Raw genomic sequence first — 22,599 nt, forward strand, 5'->3', positions numbered from 1 at the left:
CCCTTTTGGTCAAGAAGGTTTTCTCAATCCCTTGATGCTGAGTCTCAGCTCATTCTAGGGTTTTTCTCAATCCCTTGATGCTGAGTTTCAGCTCATTCTAGGATTTCTGTCCCACATTGCCAGGAAGGTCAACACCCCTGGGAGTCATGTCCCACGTAGACAGGGGAGGGCAGTGAGTTTGCTTGTGTTGGCTGGAGAGAGAGGCCCCATCTGAGCAACAGAAGAGGTTCTCTTGGGGGTGACTCTTAGGCCTAGTTTTAAGTAGGCTTGGCCTATCCTTTGTGGGGTTAAGTTTCATATGAACAGACTCCAAGACTGAGCAATAGGCTCAGCCTATTGCTTTGGTTGTCTGCACTGCTTGTGAGAATATCAAGAATTCAACTTGGGGAAGCTGAATTTTACCCCTTTCTCAACATTTCCCGAAGGGGACTTTAAGGCCCTCATTCTTATTCTGGGTATCCTGTATTTGGGTTGTTTAAATGACTTATCTGGACAGGTTCAGTTATATAATTTGTACAGAAAATTTAGTTTCTGGACAAAAAAAGTCTTTCTTCCTTTGCTGACCTCTCTCTTTTAAGCCTCCAGCTAATTAAGTTAAACCTTATTCATTGTGGAAGACGCTCTCTTTAGCCAAATGCAAATGTAATCAGCCATAGATGAATATCGCATACTGTTGATTTAAATCTACATCAACAGTATCGTCACCTGGCCAAGTTGAGATGTGACTCTAACTACTGCACTGAAGAACTGCCAAACTGCCTTCCAGAGCAGTTGTACCACTTTACATTCCCACCAACAGTGAGTAAGTGTGCCTCTTTCTCCACATCCTCTCCTGTACTTGTCATTTTCTGTTATTTTAATAATGCCCATTCTGGTGAGTGTGAGATGATATCTCATCGTGATTTTGATTTGCATTTCCCTAATTGCCAGGGAAGTTGAGCATCTTTTCATATGCCTTTTAGCCATTTCTATTTCCTCTTCTGAAAAGTGTCTGCTCCTGTCTTTTGCACCTTTTTAAATTGGGTTGTTTGTCTTTTTTTGCTGTTGTTGAGTTGTAGAATCTCTTTTTATATTCTGGATATTAAACCCTTATCTAGTATGTGGCTTCCAAACTTTGTCTCCCATTGCATAGGCTGCCTTTTTACTTTCCTGACAAAACTATTTGATGCACCAAAGTGTTTAATTTTGAGGAGATCCCATTTAACCTTTTCTTTTTTTGTTGCTCATGCTTTGGGTGTAAGTTCTAGGAAACCACCTCCTATCACAATATGTATAAGGTATTTCCCTAGATTTTCATCCCAGATATCTTGTATGGTCTTAGCTCTCATGTTTAGGTCTTTGATCTATTTTGAGTTAAGTTTTGCATAGGGTGTGAGATATGGATCCTCTTCCATTCTTTGGCTTATGGATATACAATTTTCCAAACACTATTTATTGAAGAGGCTTCTCTGTCCCAATTGGGATGGCTTTACTGCCTTGTCAAAGATCAGTTGTCCATATAGAGAGAGAGGATGTATTTCTGAATACTCAGTTTGATTCCACTCATCAGTGTATCTGTCTTTATGTCAGTACCATGCTGTTTGACCATGGCAGCTTTGTAATATGCTTTAAAGTCAGGTAGTGTGAGACTTCCCACCTCATTTTTCTTTCTCAAGATACATTCTTAACTTTTTTATTGTATAGTATAACATAAATTAAATAGCAAAGAAATTAAAAAAGCAATAGTTTTCAAACACTCTTCAACAAGTAGTTACAGGACAGATCCCAGAGTTTGTTCATGGGCTACCATACCATCATCTCAGATTTTTCCTTCTAGCTTTCTCGAAATATTTTTTGCTATTCAGGGCACCCTGCCCTCCAAATAAATTTGGTTATTCTTTCTTCCATTTCTGCAAAGTAAGTTGTTGGGATTTTAATTGGTATCGTATTGACTCTATAAATCAATTTGAGTAGAATTGACATCTTAATTACATTTAGCCTTCTAATCCATGATCACTGTATGCCCTACCATTAATTTAGGTATTCCATGATTTCTTTTAGCAATTTCTTATCGTTTTCTGTGTACAGATGTTTTGTGTCCTAAGTCAAATTTATTCCTAAATATTTGATTCTTTTGGTTGCTATTGTAAATAGAATTTTTTTCTTGATTTCCTCCTAAGATTGCTTATTGTTAGTGTATAAAAACACTACTGATTTTTGGATGTTGATCTTTTACCTCAGTGTATTTTTAAGTTGCATTTCTATTTTTCTAAGTGAGACTAAGCACCTTTTCATATGTTCAAGTGCCACTTGTCTTTCATTTGCCTGTACTGCATTCATATTTTTTGCCCATTTTCCTTTTCAGTTGTTGGTCTTTTTAATTTATATATATATATATATTAGCCCTTTGAAAGATGAGTCGCAATTTATCTCCTCTGTTTATTGTATGACTGCTCACAAGTGCTGCAATTTTAATGTGCAGATTTTTAAATGTAATTGAATTTATCAATTTTTCATTTTACGGCTTTTCAATTTTGAGCCATAGCTAGTGTCTCTCTCCACTCCAAGGTGTCTCAAATGAGTTTTATGTACTACAGATCTAAGAAGTGTGTTCAGACATCTGCCTTCCCCACGAGAATGTGAGTTTCCCAAAGACAGGAACAGGACCTGAGGCTCTGTGTACCCTGCATCCACACAGTGCCTGGCATGGAGTAAAAGGTCAAGAAATGTGTAGTGAATGAATGAATTCCAACGGAGGCAATCTCATCCTCTCCTTCAAAGCACTATGAGACATCCTCAAGTTCCTTGAACCATCCTCCAATGCCAGGGAGATGGCCTCTGGCCTTAGTTTGTGGCTCTTGTCTTCTCTGTGTCAGCTTTCCACAATGCACCGGGAATTTCATCATAGGCCAGACAGCTTCTGAGTCATCCATTGGCTTATCATAGGACACCAACCCCCCAACTAGACAATCAAGAAATGTTGGAGGCCTGAATGTCCAAGGGAGGGTCTCCAACCCTTTCCCCAGAACTTTCTCCCTGGGGCATTTTGCTTGTACTTTTCTCCTGGCCGTTGGTCTGCCTTAAAGTCTGGCTATTTGTGTTCCTGTCCCTCATTCTATTTATTCTCTTTTCAAATCTTCTGCACTTCTGTTTCTTTTGCCTTGAATGTTGTTTACCAAGAAATTCAAAAGCCTGACTTCTCAGCACTCAGGAATTTTAGCTCAAAGCTCATCTCCTCTGAGGTCTTTCCTGTGCGCCATTTCAATCTAGATTCCCCAGCCATTTACTAACACATCACCCTGTTTTATTTTCTTCCCACAACATCAGTATCTGACATTACTTTGTTTATTTGCCTAATGGCCCATGGTCTGAGTTCTCCCCTCTTACACAAACATCACTTCCTCGAAGAGCAGGACAAGGATGTCTTATTTCCTGCTGTATTCCCAGCATCTAGAAAAACTGGCACAAAGTAAGTGCGTAATAAATATTTGTTGAATGACTTAATGACAGTTGTCTGAGAACTCCTCCACAGCAGGATTTGGGTCTAACTTTCAATAATGATAATAATTGCTATTCATTGAGTCCTAAGAATGTACTGGGCTCTATAAAAAGTACATTGCAAGACAGTCTCATTTAATCTTTAAGACAACTGGATGGGGTAGGAGCTATTTTTATTCCTATTTGTCAGATGTAGAACCTGGAGCTTAGAGAAGTTAGATCATCCCGCTAGTGCTAAAGGGCTGGTTTTCAAAGGGCCCCCACCCACTCACACACAGTGACAGCATCACCTGGGAACCTGTTAGAGATGCAAATTCTTTGATATCAGCCTGGACCTAATACGTCAGAAACTCTGGGGTTGGGCCCAGCAATCTGAATTTTAATAAGCTCTCTAGGTGAAATGGATGCACCAAAGTTTGAAAATCTCCATGCTACAAGAAAGATGAACGTACATTTAAAAAAATTTTTTATTAATTAAAAAAATTACAAGAAACAAACATTCCCAACACATACACTCAACAATTCACAATATCATCACATAGTTGCATATTCATCATCATGATCATTTCCCAGAACATTCGCATCAATTCAGAAAAAGAAATAAAAAGACAACAGAAAAATATAAAAAACAGAAAAAAAATTTTACAGGCCATACCCCTTACTGATCCCTTTCATTGATCACTAGCATTTCAAACTAAATCTATTTTAACATTTGTTCCCCATATTATTTATTTTTATTCCATATGTTCCTCTCATCTGTTGACAAGGTAGTAAAAGGAGCATCGGACACAAGGTTTTCACAATCACACAGTCACATTGTGAAAGCTATTTCATTAAACAATCATCCTCAAGAAATATGGCTACTGGAACACAGCTCTACATTTTCAGGCAGTTCCCTCCAGCCTCTCCATTACATCTTGGATGACAAGGTAATATCTACTTAATGCATAAGAATAACCTCCAGGACAACCTCTCGACTCTGTTTGGAATCTCTCAGCCATTGACACTTTGTCTCATTTCCCTCTTCCCCCTTTTGGTCGAGAAGTTTTTCTCAATCCCTTGATTCTGGGTCTCAGCTCATTCTAGAGTTTTTCTCAATCCCTTGATGCTGAATCTCAGCTCATTCTGGGATTTCTGTCCCACGCTACCAGGAAGATCCACACCCCTGGTAGTCATGTCCCACGTAGACAGGGGGAGGGTGGTGAGTCTGCTTGCTGTGTTGGCTGGAGAGAGAGGCCACATCTGAGCAACAAAAGAGGTTCTCTTGGGGGTGACGCTTAGGCCTAATTTTAAGTAGGCTTGACTTTTCCCCTGTGGGGTTAAGTTTCATATGAACAAACCCCAAGACTGGGGGCTCAGCCTATAGCTTTGTTTGTCCACACTGCTTGTGAGAATATCAAGAATTCAACTTGGGGAAGTTGAGTTTTCCCCCGTTCTCAACATTCCCTGAAGGGGACTTTGCATATACTTTTCCACTCACTGATCAAATCACTCTGGGATTCATCAGGGCATCACCTGGACAAACCAAAGATATCTCATGTCCTATACAAAGTTCCATGTACTTAAGGTGTTCAATCAACTATCTACATAAGTTATATTAGGAGATGCACTAATCAAAGTATAGATTTCTACCAAATAAATATTTTTTGCTTTAGTCTCACACATTGGTTGAAATTTTAAAATATTAATTACCATCTATTTTCAGCACCCTGCAGTAATGACATTCTTTTGTTCTTCCTCATGCAAAAAACTTTTTAAAATTTGTACATTTAGTCACTATCATTATACACTCTAGGCATTCCTAGATTACACCATCTCAATCTTTATCGTCTATCTTTCTTTGTGATTTCATTTATGCCCCAGCCCTCCTCCCTCTACCATTCTCATATGCAGCTTCATTCAGTGTTTTAACATAATTGTATTACAGTTAGGTAATATTGTGCTGTCCATTTCTGAGTCTTTATATTCAGTCTTGTTGCACAATCTGTATCCTTTCAGCTCCAATTACCCAATATCTTACCCTATTTCTATCTCCTGATGGTCTCTGTTACCAAGGAAATATTCCAAGTTTATTCACTAATGTCAGTTCATATCAGTGAGACCATACAGTATTTGTCCTTTTGTTTCTGGCTAATCACACTCAGCATAATGTCCTTAAGGTCCATTCATGTTGTTACATACTTCATAACTTTATTCTGTCTTACAGTTGCATAATATTCCATCTAATGTAAATGTCACAGTTTGTTTAGCCAACCGTCTGTTGATGGACATTTTGGCTGTTTCCATCTCTTGGTAATTGTTAATAATGCTGCTATAAACATTGGTGTGTAAATGTCCATTTGTGTCCTTGGCCTCGTGTCCTTTGAGTAGAGACAGCATATAGATGGGTCCTGTTTTTTAATCCATTCTTCCAGACTCTGTCTTTTGCTTGGAGAGTTTACTCCATTAACATTCAGTGTTATTACTGCATGGGTAGTACTTTCTTCTACTATTTTGCCTTCTGGATTTTATAGGTCATATCTAATTTTCCTTCTTTTTACCTTTACCCATAGTCTTCCTTTCTACACTCTTTTCCACACCTCTCTCTTCTGTCTTCTTATCTGTCTCTAGTGTTCCCTTTAGTATTTCTTGCAGAGCTGGTCTCTTGGTCACAAATTCTCTCCGTGATTTTTTGTCTGAAAATGTTTTAATTTCTCCCTCATTTTTGAAGGACAATTTTGCTGGATATAGAATTCTTGGTTGGCAGTTTTTCTCTTTGAATAATTTAAATATATTATCCCCTGTCTTCTCGCCTCCATGGTTTCTGCTGAGAGATCTGCGCATAGTCTTATTGGGCTTCCCTTGTATGTGATGGATTGCTTTTCTTTTGCTGCTTTCAAGATCCTCTCTTTCTCTTTGACCTCTGACATTCTGTTTATTAAATGTCTTGGAGTATGTCTATTTGGGTCTATTATCTTTGGGGTACGCTGCTCTTCTTGGATCTGTAATTTTAAGTCTTTCATAAGAGTTGGGAAATTTTCAGTGATAATTTCCTCCATTAGTTTTTCTCCTCCTTTTCCCTTCTCTTCTTCTTCTGGGACACCCACAACACGTATATTCATGTGCTTCATATTGTCTTTCAATTCCCTGAGTCCCTGCTCATATTTTTCCATTTTTTTTCCTATACTTTCTGTTTCTTGTCGGATTACAGATGTTCCGCCCTCCAGTTCAGAAATCCTATGTTCTGTCTCTTGAAATCTACCATTGTAGGTTTCCATTGTTTTTTTTTTCATCTCTTCTACTGTGTCTTTCATTCCCACAAGTTCTGTGATTTGTTTTTTCAGACTTTCAGTTTCTTCTTTTTGTTCTTTCCTTGCCTTCTTTATATCCTCCCTCAATTCATTGATTTGGTTTTTGATGAGGTTTTCCATGTCTGTTCATACATTCTGAATTAATTGTTTCAGCTTGGTTTGTTCCTTTGACTGGGCCATATCTTCAATTTTCCTAGTGTGGTTTGTTTTTTTTGCTGGTGTCTAGGCATTTAATTACCTTAATTAGTTTATTCTGGAGACTGTTTTCACTTCTTTTATCTAGGGTTTTCTTGCTGGATGAATTTGTTGTCTATCTGTTCTTTGACATTCCGTTCAGCTTTATCTGGACCTTTAGCTTAAGTTTTGTTTAACAGAGGAGAATTTTTCAGTTCTTGTTTTCTTGTTTCTTGCCCTGCTTGTGTGGTGCCTTCCCCCCCACACACACACTTAGGAGGGTCTACTTAGATATTATAGACCCCAGCCGGATTTTCCCAGACCAAACTGGCCTCCTATCAGGAGAAAAGAGTCACCTGCGTCGGTTTTCCCTGAGGGTGAGACCCAGCAGGTTGAAAGACTTTCCTGTGAAGTCTCTGGACTCTGTTTTTCTTATCCTGCCCAGTATGTGGCGCTTGTCTGACTGCAGGTCCCACCAGCATAAGATGATGCGGTACCTTTAACTTTGGCAGACTCTCCCTGCTGGGGGAGTGGTGGAGACTGAGGAGAGGTTGTAGGCTGGTTTTAATGGGTTTAAATTACCAAGCCCTGGTGTCTGAATTCCTTGATGGAGGGATTCCACCTGGGTGGGGCTTCACCCCTCCCCTGGGGAAGGCACAGTCTCCAGATAAGCCCCCAAAAGAGCTCACTTCTGCCTATGCCTGGGGCAGTTGCAGCCTGAAAAGTCCTGCTGCTGTATCCAGAGGCAGTCAAGCCTTTGTAGATACACAGCCACAAAAACCTGTTTCCTTCTTTTTTTTTTTTTTTTTTTAATCCCCTTTTTCTGTCAGTCCTGCCCCCTTGGCACCGGGGCAAAAATGAGCAACCTCCGCTTTGATCAGGTTCACCTAAGCTGGGGGCCTATTTTTAGTAGTCAGAATTTGTTAATTATTTCCACAATTGGCGTTTGATTGTGCCCAGTCCCTGCTGCTGGTAAAGTCTTTTCCTTTCCCCTCTGGGAAGTGGCCTGGTGGGGAGGGACGCTGGCCACCGCAGCTTTGGGAACTCACGGTTCTGGGGGTGCTCGCAGCCAGTCCAGCTGGTCCAGACTGGGGTACGCTGTGTGTCTGGTCACTGACGTGGCCCCAGGAGCTGTTTTGTACTGTTTCTGGTTATTTAGCAGTTGTTCTGGAGGATGAACTAAAATGCGCACGTTGTTAAGCCACCATCTTGACCCGGAACCCAAATGTGTACCTACATTTTTTTTTAAAGAATGAATAAATGAATGTAATTGGGGTCCCACTACTGAACTTACTTTTTTTCTAACGGCTTCATTAAGATAAATCCACAAAAAACATGATCATCTCAATTGATGGAAATATGTATTTGACCAAATCCAACGTCCCTTCATGATTAAAAAAAAGTACTCAGAAAACTAGAAATAACTTGAGATTTTGTTGGTTTGTCTAGAGTGATGCCCCGATGAATCCCAGAGTGATTTGATCAGTGAGTGGAAAAGTATTTGCAAAGCCCCCTTCGGGGAGAAATTCAACTTCCCCAAGTTGAATTCTTGATATTCTCACAAGCAGTGTGGACAACCAAAGCTATAGGCTGAGCCCCCAGTCTTGGGGTTGGTTCATATGAAACTTAACCCCACAAAGGATAGGTCAAGTCTACTTAAAATTTAGGCCTAAGAGTCACCCCCAAGAGAACCTCTTTTATTGCTCAGATGTGGCCTCTCTCTCCAGCCAACACAACAAGTAATCTCACCACCCTCTCCCTGCCTACGTGGGACATGACTCCCAGGGGTGTGGACCTTCCTGACAACGTGAGACAGAAATCCTAGAATGAGCTGAGACCCAGCATCAAGGGATTGAGAAAACCTTCTCGACCAAAAGGGGAAAGAGTGAAATGAGACAAAGTGTCAATGGCTGAGAGATTCCAAACAGAGTGGAGAGGTTGTCCTGGAGGTTATTCTTTTGTATTAAGTAGATATCACCTTGTCATCCAAGATGTAACGGAGAGACTTGAGGGAACTGCCTGAAAATGTAGAGCTGTGTTCCAGTAGCCATGTTTCTCGAGGGTGATTGAATAATGATATAGCTTTCACAATGTGACTGTGTGATTGTGAAAACCTTGTGTCTGATGCTCCTTTTATCTACCATGTCAAGAAATGAATAGAACATATGGAATAAAAATAAATAATAGGGGGAACAAATGTTAAAATAAATTTAGTTTGAAATGCTAGTGATAAATGAAAGGGAGGGGTAAGGGGTATGGTATGTATAGTCTTTTTTTCTGTAATGGTTTTATTTCTTTTTCTATTGTCTTTTTATTTCTTTTTCTAAATTGGTGCAAATGTTCTAAGAAATAATGAATATGCAACTATGTGATGATATTGAGAATTACTGAATATATATGTAGAACAGAAAAAAAAAAACAGGAATCATTATCTCCATTAAACAACTGAGAGAAACTGGGGCTCTGAGATGTCAGGCCACTTGTCTAAGCTCGAACAGCCAATATGGAGTGGGGTGGGGGTACCTGAGACCACAACCCAGACTCCCTATTTTCTTTGTTCTTTGTGCCTGATATCTTGTCCTGGGCCATACCTTTTCCGTTGCTCTTCTTTTATTTCAATTGTAAAAACATACAAACATTCTTGACATACCAACATTCCATGCATGTTGTACAATCAGTGGCTCACACTTTCATCACACAGTTGTGCATTCATCACCATGATCATTTTTTTGAACATTTGCATCACTCCAGCAAAAGAAATAAAAAAGCAAGAAGAAAAAACTCATGCATACCATACCCCTCTCATTGAACACTAGTATTTGAATCTACTTTTTTATTTTAAGCTTTGTTCCCCCTATTATTTGTTTATTTTTTATCCATATTTTTTACTCATCTGTCCATACCCCCAATAAGGAGCATCAGACACAAGGTTTTCACAATCACACAGTCACAGTGTAAAAGCTATATCATTATACAATCATTTTCAAGAAACAAGGCTACTGGAACACAGTTCTACAGTTTCAGGTACTTCCCTCCAGCCACTCCAATACACTATAAACTAAAAAGGGGATATGTATATAATGCTCAAGAATAACCTCCAGGATAACCTCTCGACTCTGTATGAACTCTCTCAGCCCCTGAAATTCCATTGCTTTTGAAACATGCCCCCTCCCCTCCTTTCAGGCTTTTCCTGGAAGTCAGGCTGCCTTGAAATCCCAAGGGTGAGAGCTGCAAACTCTTGCCCCATGTTCTTTTCCCCAGCTGGGGTTGAAGATTAGGGGAGGGGCTCCATGGGGAGCTGGAAATAAAACAGGGAGGATTGGGCTGGGCACAGCAGTACTGCAAGGAAGTTGTGAAGGGGAGGTAAGTATTTTTGGTTTAGGAAGGCGTGGAGGTGGTGCTTGGGGAAGTTTTGCTAAGGATAGGGAGTGATAGTGTAGCAGGCTTGGGTAGCGCTAAATGAGAGAGGGCTTTCTAGCATCTGTGGGTGTGTCCCCCAAGTTATTAGAAAGAGTGATTTTTACATGACTGGGGATGAGGGACTTTCACTCGTGACTCCTTCTTGAGCCCTTGTTTGTGCTAGCCTCCCTGCACCTGGGAGTGGGAATGGGAGAGGAACTGGGCACCCAAGGATCGTGTGGGGAGTGGGGGGACCAGTAGAAATGAACGTGAAAGCACTCTTGGCTAGAAAAGACAGGATGAAGCAGGTAATTCTGTGAGTCATCTAGTAAGGCTTTCCCAAAAGGAGCCAATGCTTTCGGGGATTTACCCAAAGCTACATATAGCTAACAGCTATGATATTGGAGAGTACAACTATATAACATTTCCATTTGGGCAGAAAGCTCTTTTGGCCAGCGGGAAGCCTTAGGAGGACTTCAGATTGCTCAAAAACCTGTGGGAGAGAGCAGGTGCGGGTCAGCCTGCCCAGTATGGGCTGCAGCTGCAGGCTTCTCCCGGGCTGGCCTATGGATGAGGTGGAACAGAGGTGAGGTGTTGGGACTCATCTTGGCAGGGGCTACCTCCTGCCAGCGTAATGTGGACTCTGCCCTTAAGGTCAGGAACTCACTGGTCCTTTTCAGCCCTGACTTCAGCCCTGGTGCACCAGGGGCTTGGGGTCAAAGAAGTATGGTGTGGGTGGGGCTGGAGAGGGACGAGCAGCTGCTGAGAGGGGCTGAGCCTGAGGATTGGAGGTGGCCTTTGGCTTGGTCGCAGCTGATGTACCTGAGGGTTGTCCAGAGGGTCAGGGGAAGGGAGAGCAAGGAGGAGGCCTGCCAGATGTGGGTGGAGGCTCACTGTGTCAAATAATGAGAGAGGGAACCCTCCCCACACACCCCGTTGAGCTGTTCTGCTTCTTTCCCAGGTGCACACTTGTCCAGCTATCGAGGATGGAATATGCTATGAAGTCCCTCAGCTTTCTCTACCCCAAATCCCTTTCCAGGTGAGGGAAGGGAAGGGGCCCTGCCTACAAGCCGCAGACCAGAGCTTTAATGCCATCACCTGGGGATCTCATACAAAGGAGGTCTGGGGTGGGACCTGAAAGTCTGTACTTCTGACCCCCACCTCCCCCCACTCCCTGGGAACTTGGAGGCTGCTGTCCCTCAACCAAACACTAAGGAGAAAGGAGCTAGATTCTGTGCTTGGTGCCTGCCTTCCAGATCTCCTTTAAACCTATGACCATTCTGGGAAATGGGGATTATTAAACCAAGCTAGCAGATGAGGAAAGAAGGGCAAATAAGGTTCTACACTGTGTACCCGAAAGCCCAAAAGTAACTTACAATTTAATAATGAAGGAAAAGAGGCCCCAAAGGACATTATTGGGACATATGAAAAATTGGAATAAAGACTATAAATTTATATCAATGCTAAATTTCTCGAACTTGATAACTGTACTTGAGGTGGTTTCGTGGATGAATATCTTTATTCTTAGGAAATGTACTTGGAAGTATTAAGTGTTCCAGGAGCATGATGTGTATGACCTGCAGTCAGATGTTTAGAAAATATATCGATTAATACATAGACAGACATAGATAAATAGATGGGTAGATAGAAGGATAGAGCAGATATAGCACAATGTTGAAAGTTGACGGCTCTAGGTTTCTGGGGTGGGAGAGGGTATGTTGGAATTCTTTACTTAGGTTTTGTATTGTTTTTGCAACTGTCCCGTAAATTTGAAATTATTTCAAAATAAAAAGTTTAAGAATGAAAGAAAAAAAGGGTATCTTCCATAAGCTGCTGGCTTCACCCCTTCGCCCCACTGGATAGATGAGAAGACTGAGTCTGACAGAGGAAGGTGGCGATTGGCAGGATGTGCAGACCTCTAACAGCATGGTCTGCAGAGCTCCTTAGAAATGCTGTCTTTCGGGCCCCACCCCAGGCCTATTGAATCATAATCTGCATTTTAACAAGATCCCCCGATGATTTCAACCGTGAAATTTGGAGACTCGCTGATCTAGCAGCCTTCGGAGTAAAAATAGCTAGGGTGGGCTGGATGAGTGGTAGGGGAGAAATAAGATGAGTTCAGCCCAAACGGGTGGGGCACGGAGCTCACCCTGCAGTGGGTGAGGGCTGGGGGGGCGGCGGGGGACTTATGTCGATGTTCCAAACCGCCCCCAGGTGTGGCACGGAGAGCACCTCCTCAGCGGGGTCCCCGCAGCAGCTGTCGGAGGAGGCCGCCAGCGCCCGGCCCTGCCGAGTGAGCAACGCGGCCCGGAGCGTGCGGAAGGGCTTGGTGGCTCGCAGCCTTGCCCAGCTCCACGTCAAGGTGAGTGGCGGGCAGTGCACCTCAATCCCGGCTGAGAACCGACCCTGTAGGAGGTCTGCATCCTCCGGGTCACGGGGGGAATGGATGAATGGCTTAGTTGGTGAATCAGTTGGAGCTGGCAGGAATGATCGGTGGTGACTGCCTGGAGAGCTGTCCTACTGATCAGTGAGGTCAGTCTGGTGACCAAGGCCAAAGCACATCCCACACCGACAGGTCTGGGAGTTTTGGAAGGTGGAAGAAATGAGCAGGGTTTTGGCGATTCTTTCCCCCCAAAGACCTACCTGCACCCAGTGCTGTTGTCACCTTTCGATTTGTCTTCCCGGCTGGCCTTTCCTGCAAGGCCTGTGGATAACTGTGAAGGACTTTCTTCAAACTGTTAACCAGGTAAGTTTCCAGAAGAGGAAACCAGGATCACAGAGCAGTTGAGGATGGTACTGACAGTCAGGAAAAAGGCCCGGTTCCCTGACGCCCACCCTCCGGTCAGCTGGGGTGACTTCTCCCTCTGCCTCTCCTGCAGCCTCCTCTAATTCTACTGTCTGTTAACCATGGGGCTATATGTTTTCTGCTACACCATTGGTTTATCAGCAATATAGGGGTGGGGACTCTGCTCACCTGCAAACCCGTGTGCCTAGCATGGAAGATCACATGTTTGGTTAAGGCTTCCAAGGACCTGAGTCTTTAACTTAGCTAGGCTGCTGGTAGCAGGGGAAAGGAACAGAGGGGAAAAGGGAGAGTGTGGAAGTTGATAAGGTGGGCAGGGACCAGAGAATGTAGTTCCTTATTGACCATAGCAAAGAACTGTTGACCTTTTTAAAAATTATTTTATTGTAATAACACATATACAATAAAAAATTTCCCATTTAAACCACTTGCAAGTATACAGTTTAGGGGTGTTACTCGCACGATGTTATGCTACCACCACCACCATGCATTACCAATATTTTTTCATCACCCCAAACAGAAACTCTGTGCCCGTCAAGTGTTAACTCCATTACCTACCCACCCCCAGTCCCCACCCCTGCCTCTGGTAACCCGTACTCTATTTTATGTCACTATGAATTTGCATGTTCTAATTATTTCATATAATTGAGATCAGGTGATCCAATCTTTCGTGTCTAGATTATTTCCCTCAATATGATGCCTTCAAGGTTCATCTATGTTGTCTCATGTCTCAGAACTCTATTCCTCATTATGGCTGAATAATATTCCATTGAGTGGACATATCACATGTTGCTTAACAAATATCATCTGTCTGTGGACACTGGGTGGCTTCCACCTTTTGGCTATTGTCAATAATGCTGTTTTGAACATTGGTGTGTAAATACTGGAAAGAACAGCTGGATTTTATTCTAAAAGGTAACAGAAAGCCATTGGAAGATTTTTTTTTTTTTAATTAACTTTGAAACAGTAGTAAACTAACAAAAGTCACAAGGACAGTACAAGACTTTTCCTGAAACACTTGAGAATGTTACCTACCTATCATTCTGGAATATATAAGAGTTTGTTTTCTACAAACAAGGATATTCTCCCATAAAACTGCAATACAACCATGACTATTCAGGAAACATACAATACCACATTATGACCATCTAATCCTGAGATACCATATAAGTGTTCCTGGTGGCCCTGAAAACGTCCTTTGTAGCAAAACGATCCAGGCCAGGATGCAGGGGTTATATTTAATTGAATGTATCCTTAGTCTCCTCCAATCTGAAATAGTTATTCAGTCTTTCCTTGACTTTGATGGTCTTGACTGTTTTAATGATTATAGACCAGTTATTTTGTTCACTGTCCCTCAGTTTGGAATTGTCTATTTCTTCACTTCAGGTTGTTTAGCAGGGATATGATAGACGTATGTGGTCACTGCAAAATTACATGCAATTTTTGTCACACTACTTTTTTTTTTTTACTTGACTAAGGTGGTACAATTTTCTCTACTGTAAACTTATCCTTTTTCCTTTTGTGTTAAGTATTTTGTAGGGAACTTTGAGAATAAGGAAACCTCTCATTCTAAATCTAACTTTTGATTTATATATCTAAAAAGGGACTCGGGAATTCCTGTTTTAATGAGATATGACAATGGTTATAGATCATTTACTGATGCTCAGTTGGTCCCACACATGGCCAGTGGGAGTCCCTTCAACCCAGATTCTGTGTCCTCTTGTCAGGTCACCATCATCCTTCTGGTGCCTTCTTATTTTCTATCAAGCAAGTTATTGCAGGCTCATTAGAATTGGCCTTATTTTTTTCCCAAGGCGTTTTGGTTACTTTTAGTGGAGAATGGTTTTCAGAAACCAAGATCTGGGAGCTAAGTGTGCTCACGGTCTTTGGAGTGTCACCGATCGCTGGCTGTGATTAAAGGACTGTAAGCAGCAAAGCTGCATGTCCTCTAGTGATTCCAAGGAGGAAAAGCAGAGGAGAATTTTACCATCCCACGATAACTGATGATGTGGCTGTGAATGTCCTCAATAGTTTATACTTATATGCAACGTATATTAAATAAGTTGGTTATGTAGTGTATAACCTCACTTTTCCACTCTATGACATAGCACGGGTCTCTCCCTTTTAAACGTCATAGCAGTAAAATATATTAAAGGGTCATTATGAGCCATGGACTCTGACAGGTGACTTACAACATTTTTTCTAATAACCTTAAGATAGTTGCTACCAGCCCCAAATGATCTTGGTAGACGCCCAGTTCATTTGCTAAGATTTAAACCTAGGTGGTCAACTCCAGAACCCTTACGCTTTTTTTTTCCACTGTGAATATTTTAAAATTTTATTTTAGGTATTCAACTTATTTTTGTTGGAAAATTTTCAAATGTTTGGAAATGGTGCAAGAACAGTACAGTGACCACTCATGTATTTTTCACTTAGATTCACCCATTGTTAACATTTTGGAACATTTGCTGTCTCTCTCTTTATCTGTATCTCTAGAACCCTTATACTTTTTTTTTTTTGCAGATTTTATTGAGATATCTTCACATGCCATATATTCCATCCAAACGATATAATCAGTCTTACAGTATCATCATTTAGTTGTGAAATCATCATCACACTCAACTTTAGACCATTTTCATTGCTCCAAAGAGACAAGTAACAGATAAACACACCGAAAGAAAACCCCAAATCCCCATATATATCCCTTATCCTCTCCTATTATTGTCCCTAGTATTGGTGTGGTATACTTGCGACTGTTGAGAAAAGAATATTAAGGAATTACTGTTAACTATAGTCTGTAGTTTGCAATAGATCCTTTTCCCCCATCTATCGCTCTGCTGTGAACTCTTTGTGCAAGTGTTGTACCTTTGTAGTAGTTCATGCAAAAGCTGATATTTATTTGTAGTGTTAATCAGTGACATACATGACTTTAAACAATCCCTTTCAACCAAATTCAGCTGCAATACGGCGCTATTACTTATAATCCCAATTATAAGCTATACTTACCTCTATCAATTTTCAAACATTTTAAGTTCAGCCTTGTTAATAATTTTGTACGTGTTAGGTAAACACGCCCTCTTCTTTAGCTTCTGTCTATATCTAGGTACCCTATATTTTATATTTTAAGACTCTGGGTTTACATGTTTTAGTTAGTTCATATTAGTGAAATAATACAATATCTGTCTTTTTGTGTCTGACTTATTTCACTCAGTGCTACGTCTTCAAGAGAACCATTATATTTTTACATTCAATCATCATGACAACTTTGAGTTGGTACCTTGCCTCAACTTTTTGAGTGAGGAAACTAGTTCAGAGAAGCGAGATAATTGTTCAAATTGAGAATGACTAAGTAGGGGTGTTAGAATGCAAACTTGTGTTTATCTGGTTTTCGAGCTGCACCAGCCACGTGTGGTTACTGAACCCTTGAAATGTGGCTAATTCAAACTAAGATGTGTTTAAGTATAAAATACACCTAGAGATTAGAAGATGTGAGATGGAAAAAAGCAAAAGCTTAATGCAGTTTTATATTGGTTAGATGTAATAATATTTTAGACTATCAAAACATATTTAACATGATTTCATCTAATATGCAACTATGTGATGATATTGTAAATTACTGATTATATATGTAGAACGGAATGAACATAAGTTAAGAATGTTTGCATTTGTTTGTTATATATATTTTTTAATTTAAAAATTAATAAAAAGATTAAGAAATACAAAAAGGATTTCATCTGTGATTTATATTTTAACGTGACTACTAGAAACTTAAAGTTTTCTTTGTGTGATATAGGGCATCTTTGAAAAACCCATAGCTGACACCATACTTAACAGTGAAAGACTAAAGATCGGAAACAAGACAATGTTACCACTTCTATTCAACACTGAATGATACACTTATATGTAATATCCAGAATGGCCAAATTCATAGAGACATCATATAGAATAGAGGTTGCCACAGGCTATGGTAGAGGGTTGGGAGTTTGGGAAGGAATTGCTAATGGGTACGGGATTTCTTTGGGGGATGATGAAAATGCTCCAAAATTAAATAGTGATGATAGTAGTGGCAAACTTTACGAATATACTAAACACCCCTGAACTGTACACTTTCAAAGGGTGAATTTCATGGTATGTGAATTACATCTCAGTGAAAAAATTACATTTGTGACGTCCATTATATCGTTTATTGGACAGCACCGTTCCAGGGTATTAACTATGGAGCCAGGTACCAAGAGGTGCTCTGACATAAAGTCTCTGGGTGGTGAGCCCCCAGCAGACATCCCCCATTCCCATTCCTAGCCCGTACTTCTTCCCAGGCTGGTCCCCCTTTGCCTTGGCAGCTGACATCAAGCGCGCCCCACACATTCCAGCTCTATAGCTGCACTGGGATGAAAGAAGCACCACTGACCTTCTTCTCCAGGCCCGAGATGCCCTGATGCTGGCCGACAAGCCCTTCTCCCTGGTGCTAGAGCAAGATGGCACAACGGTAGAGACAGAAGAGTATTTCCAGAGCCTGGCAGCAGATACAGTGTTCATGGCGCTGCAGAAGGGGCAGAAATGGCAGCCCCCTTCAGAGCAGGTGAGGTCCTTACCTGAGTGGGGGAGCTGTGGCATGTCGGGAACCTGGGGGAAGGTCTTGGAGGTGGTGCCTACCACATGCTTTTCTTGATGCAGGGGAATGGGTGCCAACTCTCCCTCTTCCATAAGCCTGTCAGGAAGTTGGATGTGGCCCGTGTAACCTTCGATCTGTACAAGTTAAGCCCGCAGGACTTCATTGGCTGTCTCAATGTGAAGGCAACTCTCTACGGCACGTATTCCCTCTCCTATGACCTGCACTGCTACGGGGCCAAGCGCGTGGTGAAGTGAGTGAATTGGGGTTAGCTGGGCACAGGGCTGTTGCATGGCAGCAGAAGAGCCCCTGTCTGCTGGCACTCGGCTTCCTCAGGACCTGCCCGGGCCTGGCTTAGGTGCTGAAAACACCCAACAGCTGGATTTCTCTAGCTCTTAAGGCTTAACGAATGAAATGCATTGGTGTATACCAGTGTTCGCTAAAGGGCACACTCTCCTTCTGATGGACCCTGTATAGATTTAGTTTTTATAGTTCCCTTCAACTGTAGCAACTCATATTTTTTCCACCTAAGATAGTTTTTCTAAAAGGCCTTCTAATTAACTTCTAAAAAAAAATGCTGTGTCAAAGATTTTATTTAACTTCTTAACAGAGAGAACAAGCAGGAAGTTGTAATTAGTTCAAAGGAGATTTCAAAGTTCCATACAGATATAGGTCCATCAAAAATGCTAAAATTTTATAAACAGATCTAAAACTAACTTTTTCACAGGGATGGAGGGGATGGAAATCTGTCCTTCCATAGGACAGAAGTCATTTGTATTGTCTTCACAGACAATTCACAGGAAGCATGAGAATATGTTAAATCATGGGACAAGTTACCCCTATGGCAGTGTTTCCAAAATTTGTCTGTTCTAGGGATGCTCTAGAGCATTCTTTCCCCATAGGTGGATACAGCCACTGAGGCTGAAGGGATGCAATTGATTCAAAGCCCCAAAGCAAGGGAATCATTGAGCATATTCCCTCTAGCAGTTTCTTCTGACAGATCCTTCTCTTCCTCAGTTGTTCCGTTTTATATTTACTAAGTAGCCACAGTGTAGGGACACTATGCTGTCACCCAGACATACAGAGATGAACAAGATGCCAAGCCAAGCTCCCTGTGGGCAAGAACTTCTATTGTTCTCCAGCACTTTAGTGAAGGCTGGCACATAGTAGATGCTCAAATAATTGTGGAATGAATGATGACGAGAATGATCCTGGTTCTTCAGGGGCTTCTGAGGAATCCTGCAGTGTCCTCAGAGTTCTGCCAGAAAATATGTAGTTTAGAGCATTTCAAACCTCCTTGGACGCCTTCGTTCATCTTCTATATCCCAGTTGGTAACTGAGTGAATTGAGGCTGAGTGGTCCCAGGGCTGGAAATAACACTTCATTCAGTGGCAGGCCTGAGCTTGGTTCTGGCCGTCAAAGTTACTCCTCTTCAGGCCTATCCTGCCCCCTCTTGGCCTGGGCTTGGTGCCAGCAGTTCTGCGGATTTCAAAATCTAGAACAAGAAGCTTCTGACTTTAAACTCGAACCATTTAAGGGAAATAGCACTCTCAGACCTAAACATGTTAGACATGCGTTGTCAAAAACAAACAATAGAAAGCTAGAGCAAATGTAGTGACTTAAGTGGTGTCAGCTAGGTTTAAGCCTCACTTCCGTAGTATCTATTATTATTTAAAATATTTTCATATGTAGGTGTTCATGGTTCTAATGGACAATCAGAACCATGACCCCCAACCATAAACTTAAGTTCACTTCTTCAATGAAAACTAGTAAGAAATTAGAGGTTTACTATTGGCCAGAAAGCATTTATTTTCCTTTTGTTTTCCCCTTCCCTGATCCTTGAGGACTTGACATACCTAATGACCCTCACAGATTTCATTTGAACAAACTCAGATATGAATTTGAGTAATGTAATCTAGCATTCAACCCAGTCAATCTTTTTTTTTCAGTTTTATTGTGGATACATATATGCATAGACACATATAACATAAAATTTGCCATTTTACTATTTATTGTTGTTTATTACGTTCACAAGGCTGTGCAATCATCACTATGGTCTATGCCCCAAACATTTCCATGATCCCAAGAAGAAACTCTGTACCCATTAGCAATAGCTCCACATTCCACCTATTTCCTGGCCCCTGGTAACCTCTAATCTACTTTCTATTTCTGTGAATCTACTCATTCTAGATATTTCACACAAGTGGAATTATACATTATTAGTCCTTTTGTGCCTGGCTTATTTAACGTGGTATAATATTTTCAACACCATTTGTATCATCTCCTGGATCGGTTCTTTGTTCCTTTTTATGGTTAAATAATATTTCATGGCATGGCTAGACTGCATGTTGTTGATGCATTTATCAGGTGATGGGAAATTTCCAACCAGCTACTATTGACCCAAATTTTCCCCTCTCTTCTATGCATCAAATCCTTTGTTAAGTGCATTATGTTATTTCAACCTCATGGCCCATTATGGTTTGTACATTCCCATCTTGCAGATAAGGAAGCAGAAGTTCAGAAATAGAGCAGTTTGCAAAGGTCACATAGCTAATAAGACTGAATGAGAATTCAGACCTCTCTCTTATTCAAGTTCTGCTCTCATTACATTTTTTTTAATTTTTTTAAGTACCAAGAAACACATAACAAATGCGAACATTCCAATTTTGATCATTCCGTTCTACATATGTAATCAGTAATTCACAATATCATCACATAGTTGCATATTCATCATCATGATCATTTCTTGGAACATTTGCATCTATTCAGAAAAAGAAATAAAACGAAAACAGAAAAAAAATTTATACATGTCATACCCCTTACCCCCCTTTCACTGATCACCAGCATTTCAATCTAAATTTATTTTAACATTCGTTCCCCCTATTATTCATCTTTATTCCATATGTTCTACTCGTCTGTTGATAAGGTAGATAAAAGGAGCATCAGACACAAGGTTTTCACAATCACACAGTCACATTGTGAAAGCTATAGCATCATACAATCATCTTCAAGAAACATGGCTACTGGAGCACAGCTGTACATTTTCAGGCAGTTCCCTCAAGTCTCTCCATTACATCTTGGATGACAAGGTGATATCTACTTAATACAAAAGAATAACCTCCAGGACAACCTCTCCACTCTGTTTGGAATCTCTCAGCCATTGACACTTTGTCTCATTTCACTCTTCCCCCTTTTGGTCGAGAAGGTTTTCTCAATCCCTTGATGCTGAGTCTCAGCTCATTCTAGGATTTCTATCCCACATTGCCAGGAAGGTCCACACCCCTGGTAGTCATGTCCCACGTAGACAGGGGTAGGGTGGTGAGTTTGCTTGTTGTGTTGGCTGGAGAGACAGGCCACATCTGAGCAACAAAAGAGGTTCTCTTGGGGTGACTCTTAGGCCTAATTTTAAGTAGACTTGACCTATCCTTTGTGGGGTTAAGTTTCATATGAACAAACCCCAAGACTGGGGGCTCAGCCTATAGCTTTGGTTGCCCACACTGCTTGTGAGAATATCAAGAATTCAACTTGGAGAAGTTGAGTTTTCCCCCGTTCTCACCATTCTCCGAAGGGGACTTTGCAAATACTTTTCTACTCACTGGTCAAATCACTCTGGGATTCATCGGGGCATCACTCTGGACAAATCAACAAAATCTCATGTCCTACCCAAGGTTCCATGTACTGATGGTGTTCAATTTAGCTGTCTACATACGTTGTATTAGGAAATGCACTATCTCAGTGGGGATCTGTGAGTTCGGTAGCCTGAAAATTAAGTAGACTAAAAATAACTTGGAAAAGGCCTTGGGGTCCGGAACAAAGTATCATGAAGGGTGTAGACATGTTATACAGATCAATTTGGTTGGCCCAAGGTAATAGTTAAAGGTGAGTACATATTTTTAAATGGGCTTGCATTTTGCATGAGAAAGTTTGTGAGGTTCCAGGTAATGCCTGTAGACTCTTTCCTTTGGTGCCAAGGCAAGGCAGCATTTGCAGCTGTTTGCACATGACTCTGCAGTTTCTAAGGCATATTCAATTCCACCTTGTCAGTGGTATTCAAACTTCACCGATGAAGCAAATAAGCATAGTGAGACAGATTCCATCCAGGCCGGCATGGGAGTCTAGGGGTGGAGGTGTTTAAGGGGATACAGGGAGGAGCACTCTTTGCATTTTTACTCCAGTGCCTTCTCTTTCCATCCAGGGAAGCCCTTCGCTGGATCCTCTTCAGCATGCAGGCTGCAGGCCACATGCTACTTGGCACCTCCTGTTACATGCAGCAGCTCCTGGATGCCACCGAGGAAGGGCAGCCCCCAAAGGACAAGGCCTCATCCTTCATCCCCAGCCGTCTGAAGATACTGCATTGAAGGCCCAATCCTTGGAGGTCTTCCCCGGAAGAGGAGAAGGACACACCCTGACAGCTATAGAGCTTCTTACTTCCCCACACCTCCCTCACTCCACACTACCACAAATAAGGAAGCAGGAGAAAGGGCTGGAAACCTGGGGGATGGGGGCAGGGGCGTGCCGAAGGAGAGCTGTGGGTTCTTGGCTGGGTCCAGTTCCTTCCTGCCCAAGGTAGCAGAGCTGATCCAGAACTGGTCACCAACAGGCTATGGCATAGAGTCTGGCCCTTAGCAACCTGTCATCACATGCTATACTCTCTTCTCCGTCCTCCTGGTTTCCCCATCCCGGAAAACTCCTTTGTGAATTGTTCAGCCCTCTAGTGTATGATGTTAGAGAGTTTGCTATAAATTATTTATGCTGATGCATCTTCTTTTGTGTTCTTTGGGTGAGGTGGGGATTGTATCTGAAGAGTTGGAAAGATCCGAGGGAAGAGAGGACTTGATCCTCTAACC

General features: G+C 41.6%; 1 protein-coding gene across 1 annotated transcript; it reads left to right on the plus strand.

Annotated features, from left to right (window-relative positions):
* Positions 1 to 11,317: 11,317 nt before the first annotated feature.
* Positions 11,318 to 22,505, plus strand: CIDEC (cell death inducing DFFA like effector c). The gene is made up of 5 exons (XM_077115099.1): positions 11,318 to 11,379; positions 12,555 to 12,702; positions 17,564 to 17,722; positions 17,818 to 18,005; positions 21,948 to 22,505. The coding sequence occupies exons 1-5, from the start codon at positions 11,327 to 11,329 to the stop codon at positions 22,108 to 22,110; spliced, it is 711 nt and encodes a 236-aa protein (XP_076971214.1). The 5' UTR covers positions 11,318 to 11,326; the 3' UTR covers positions 22,111 to 22,505.
* Positions 22,506 to 22,599: the final 94 nt, after the last annotated feature.

This window comes from Tamandua tetradactyla, chromosome 9, assembly GCF_023851605.1.
Source record: "Tamandua tetradactyla isolate mTamTet1 chromosome 9, mTamTet1.pri, whole genome shotgun sequence".
NCBI classification, from domain to species: Eukaryota; Metazoa; Chordata; class Mammalia; order Pilosa; family Myrmecophagidae; genus Tamandua; species Tamandua tetradactyla.

Excerpts from the sequence above, each read along its gene's own strand:
- CIDEC (XM_077115099.1), top strand. The coding sequence starts at position 11,327 with ATGGAATATGCTATGAAGTCCCTCAGCTTTCTCTACCCCAAATCCCTT. Across the intron at positions 11,380-12,554 it reads TACCCCAAATCCCTTTCCAG|GTGTGGCACGGAGAGCACCT; the intron begins GTGAGGGAAGGG and ends AACCGCCCCCAG. Across the intron at positions 18,006-21,947 it reads GGGGCCAAGCGCGTGGTGAA|GGAAGCCCTTCGCTGGATCC; the intron begins GTGAGTGAATTG and ends CTTTCCATCCAG.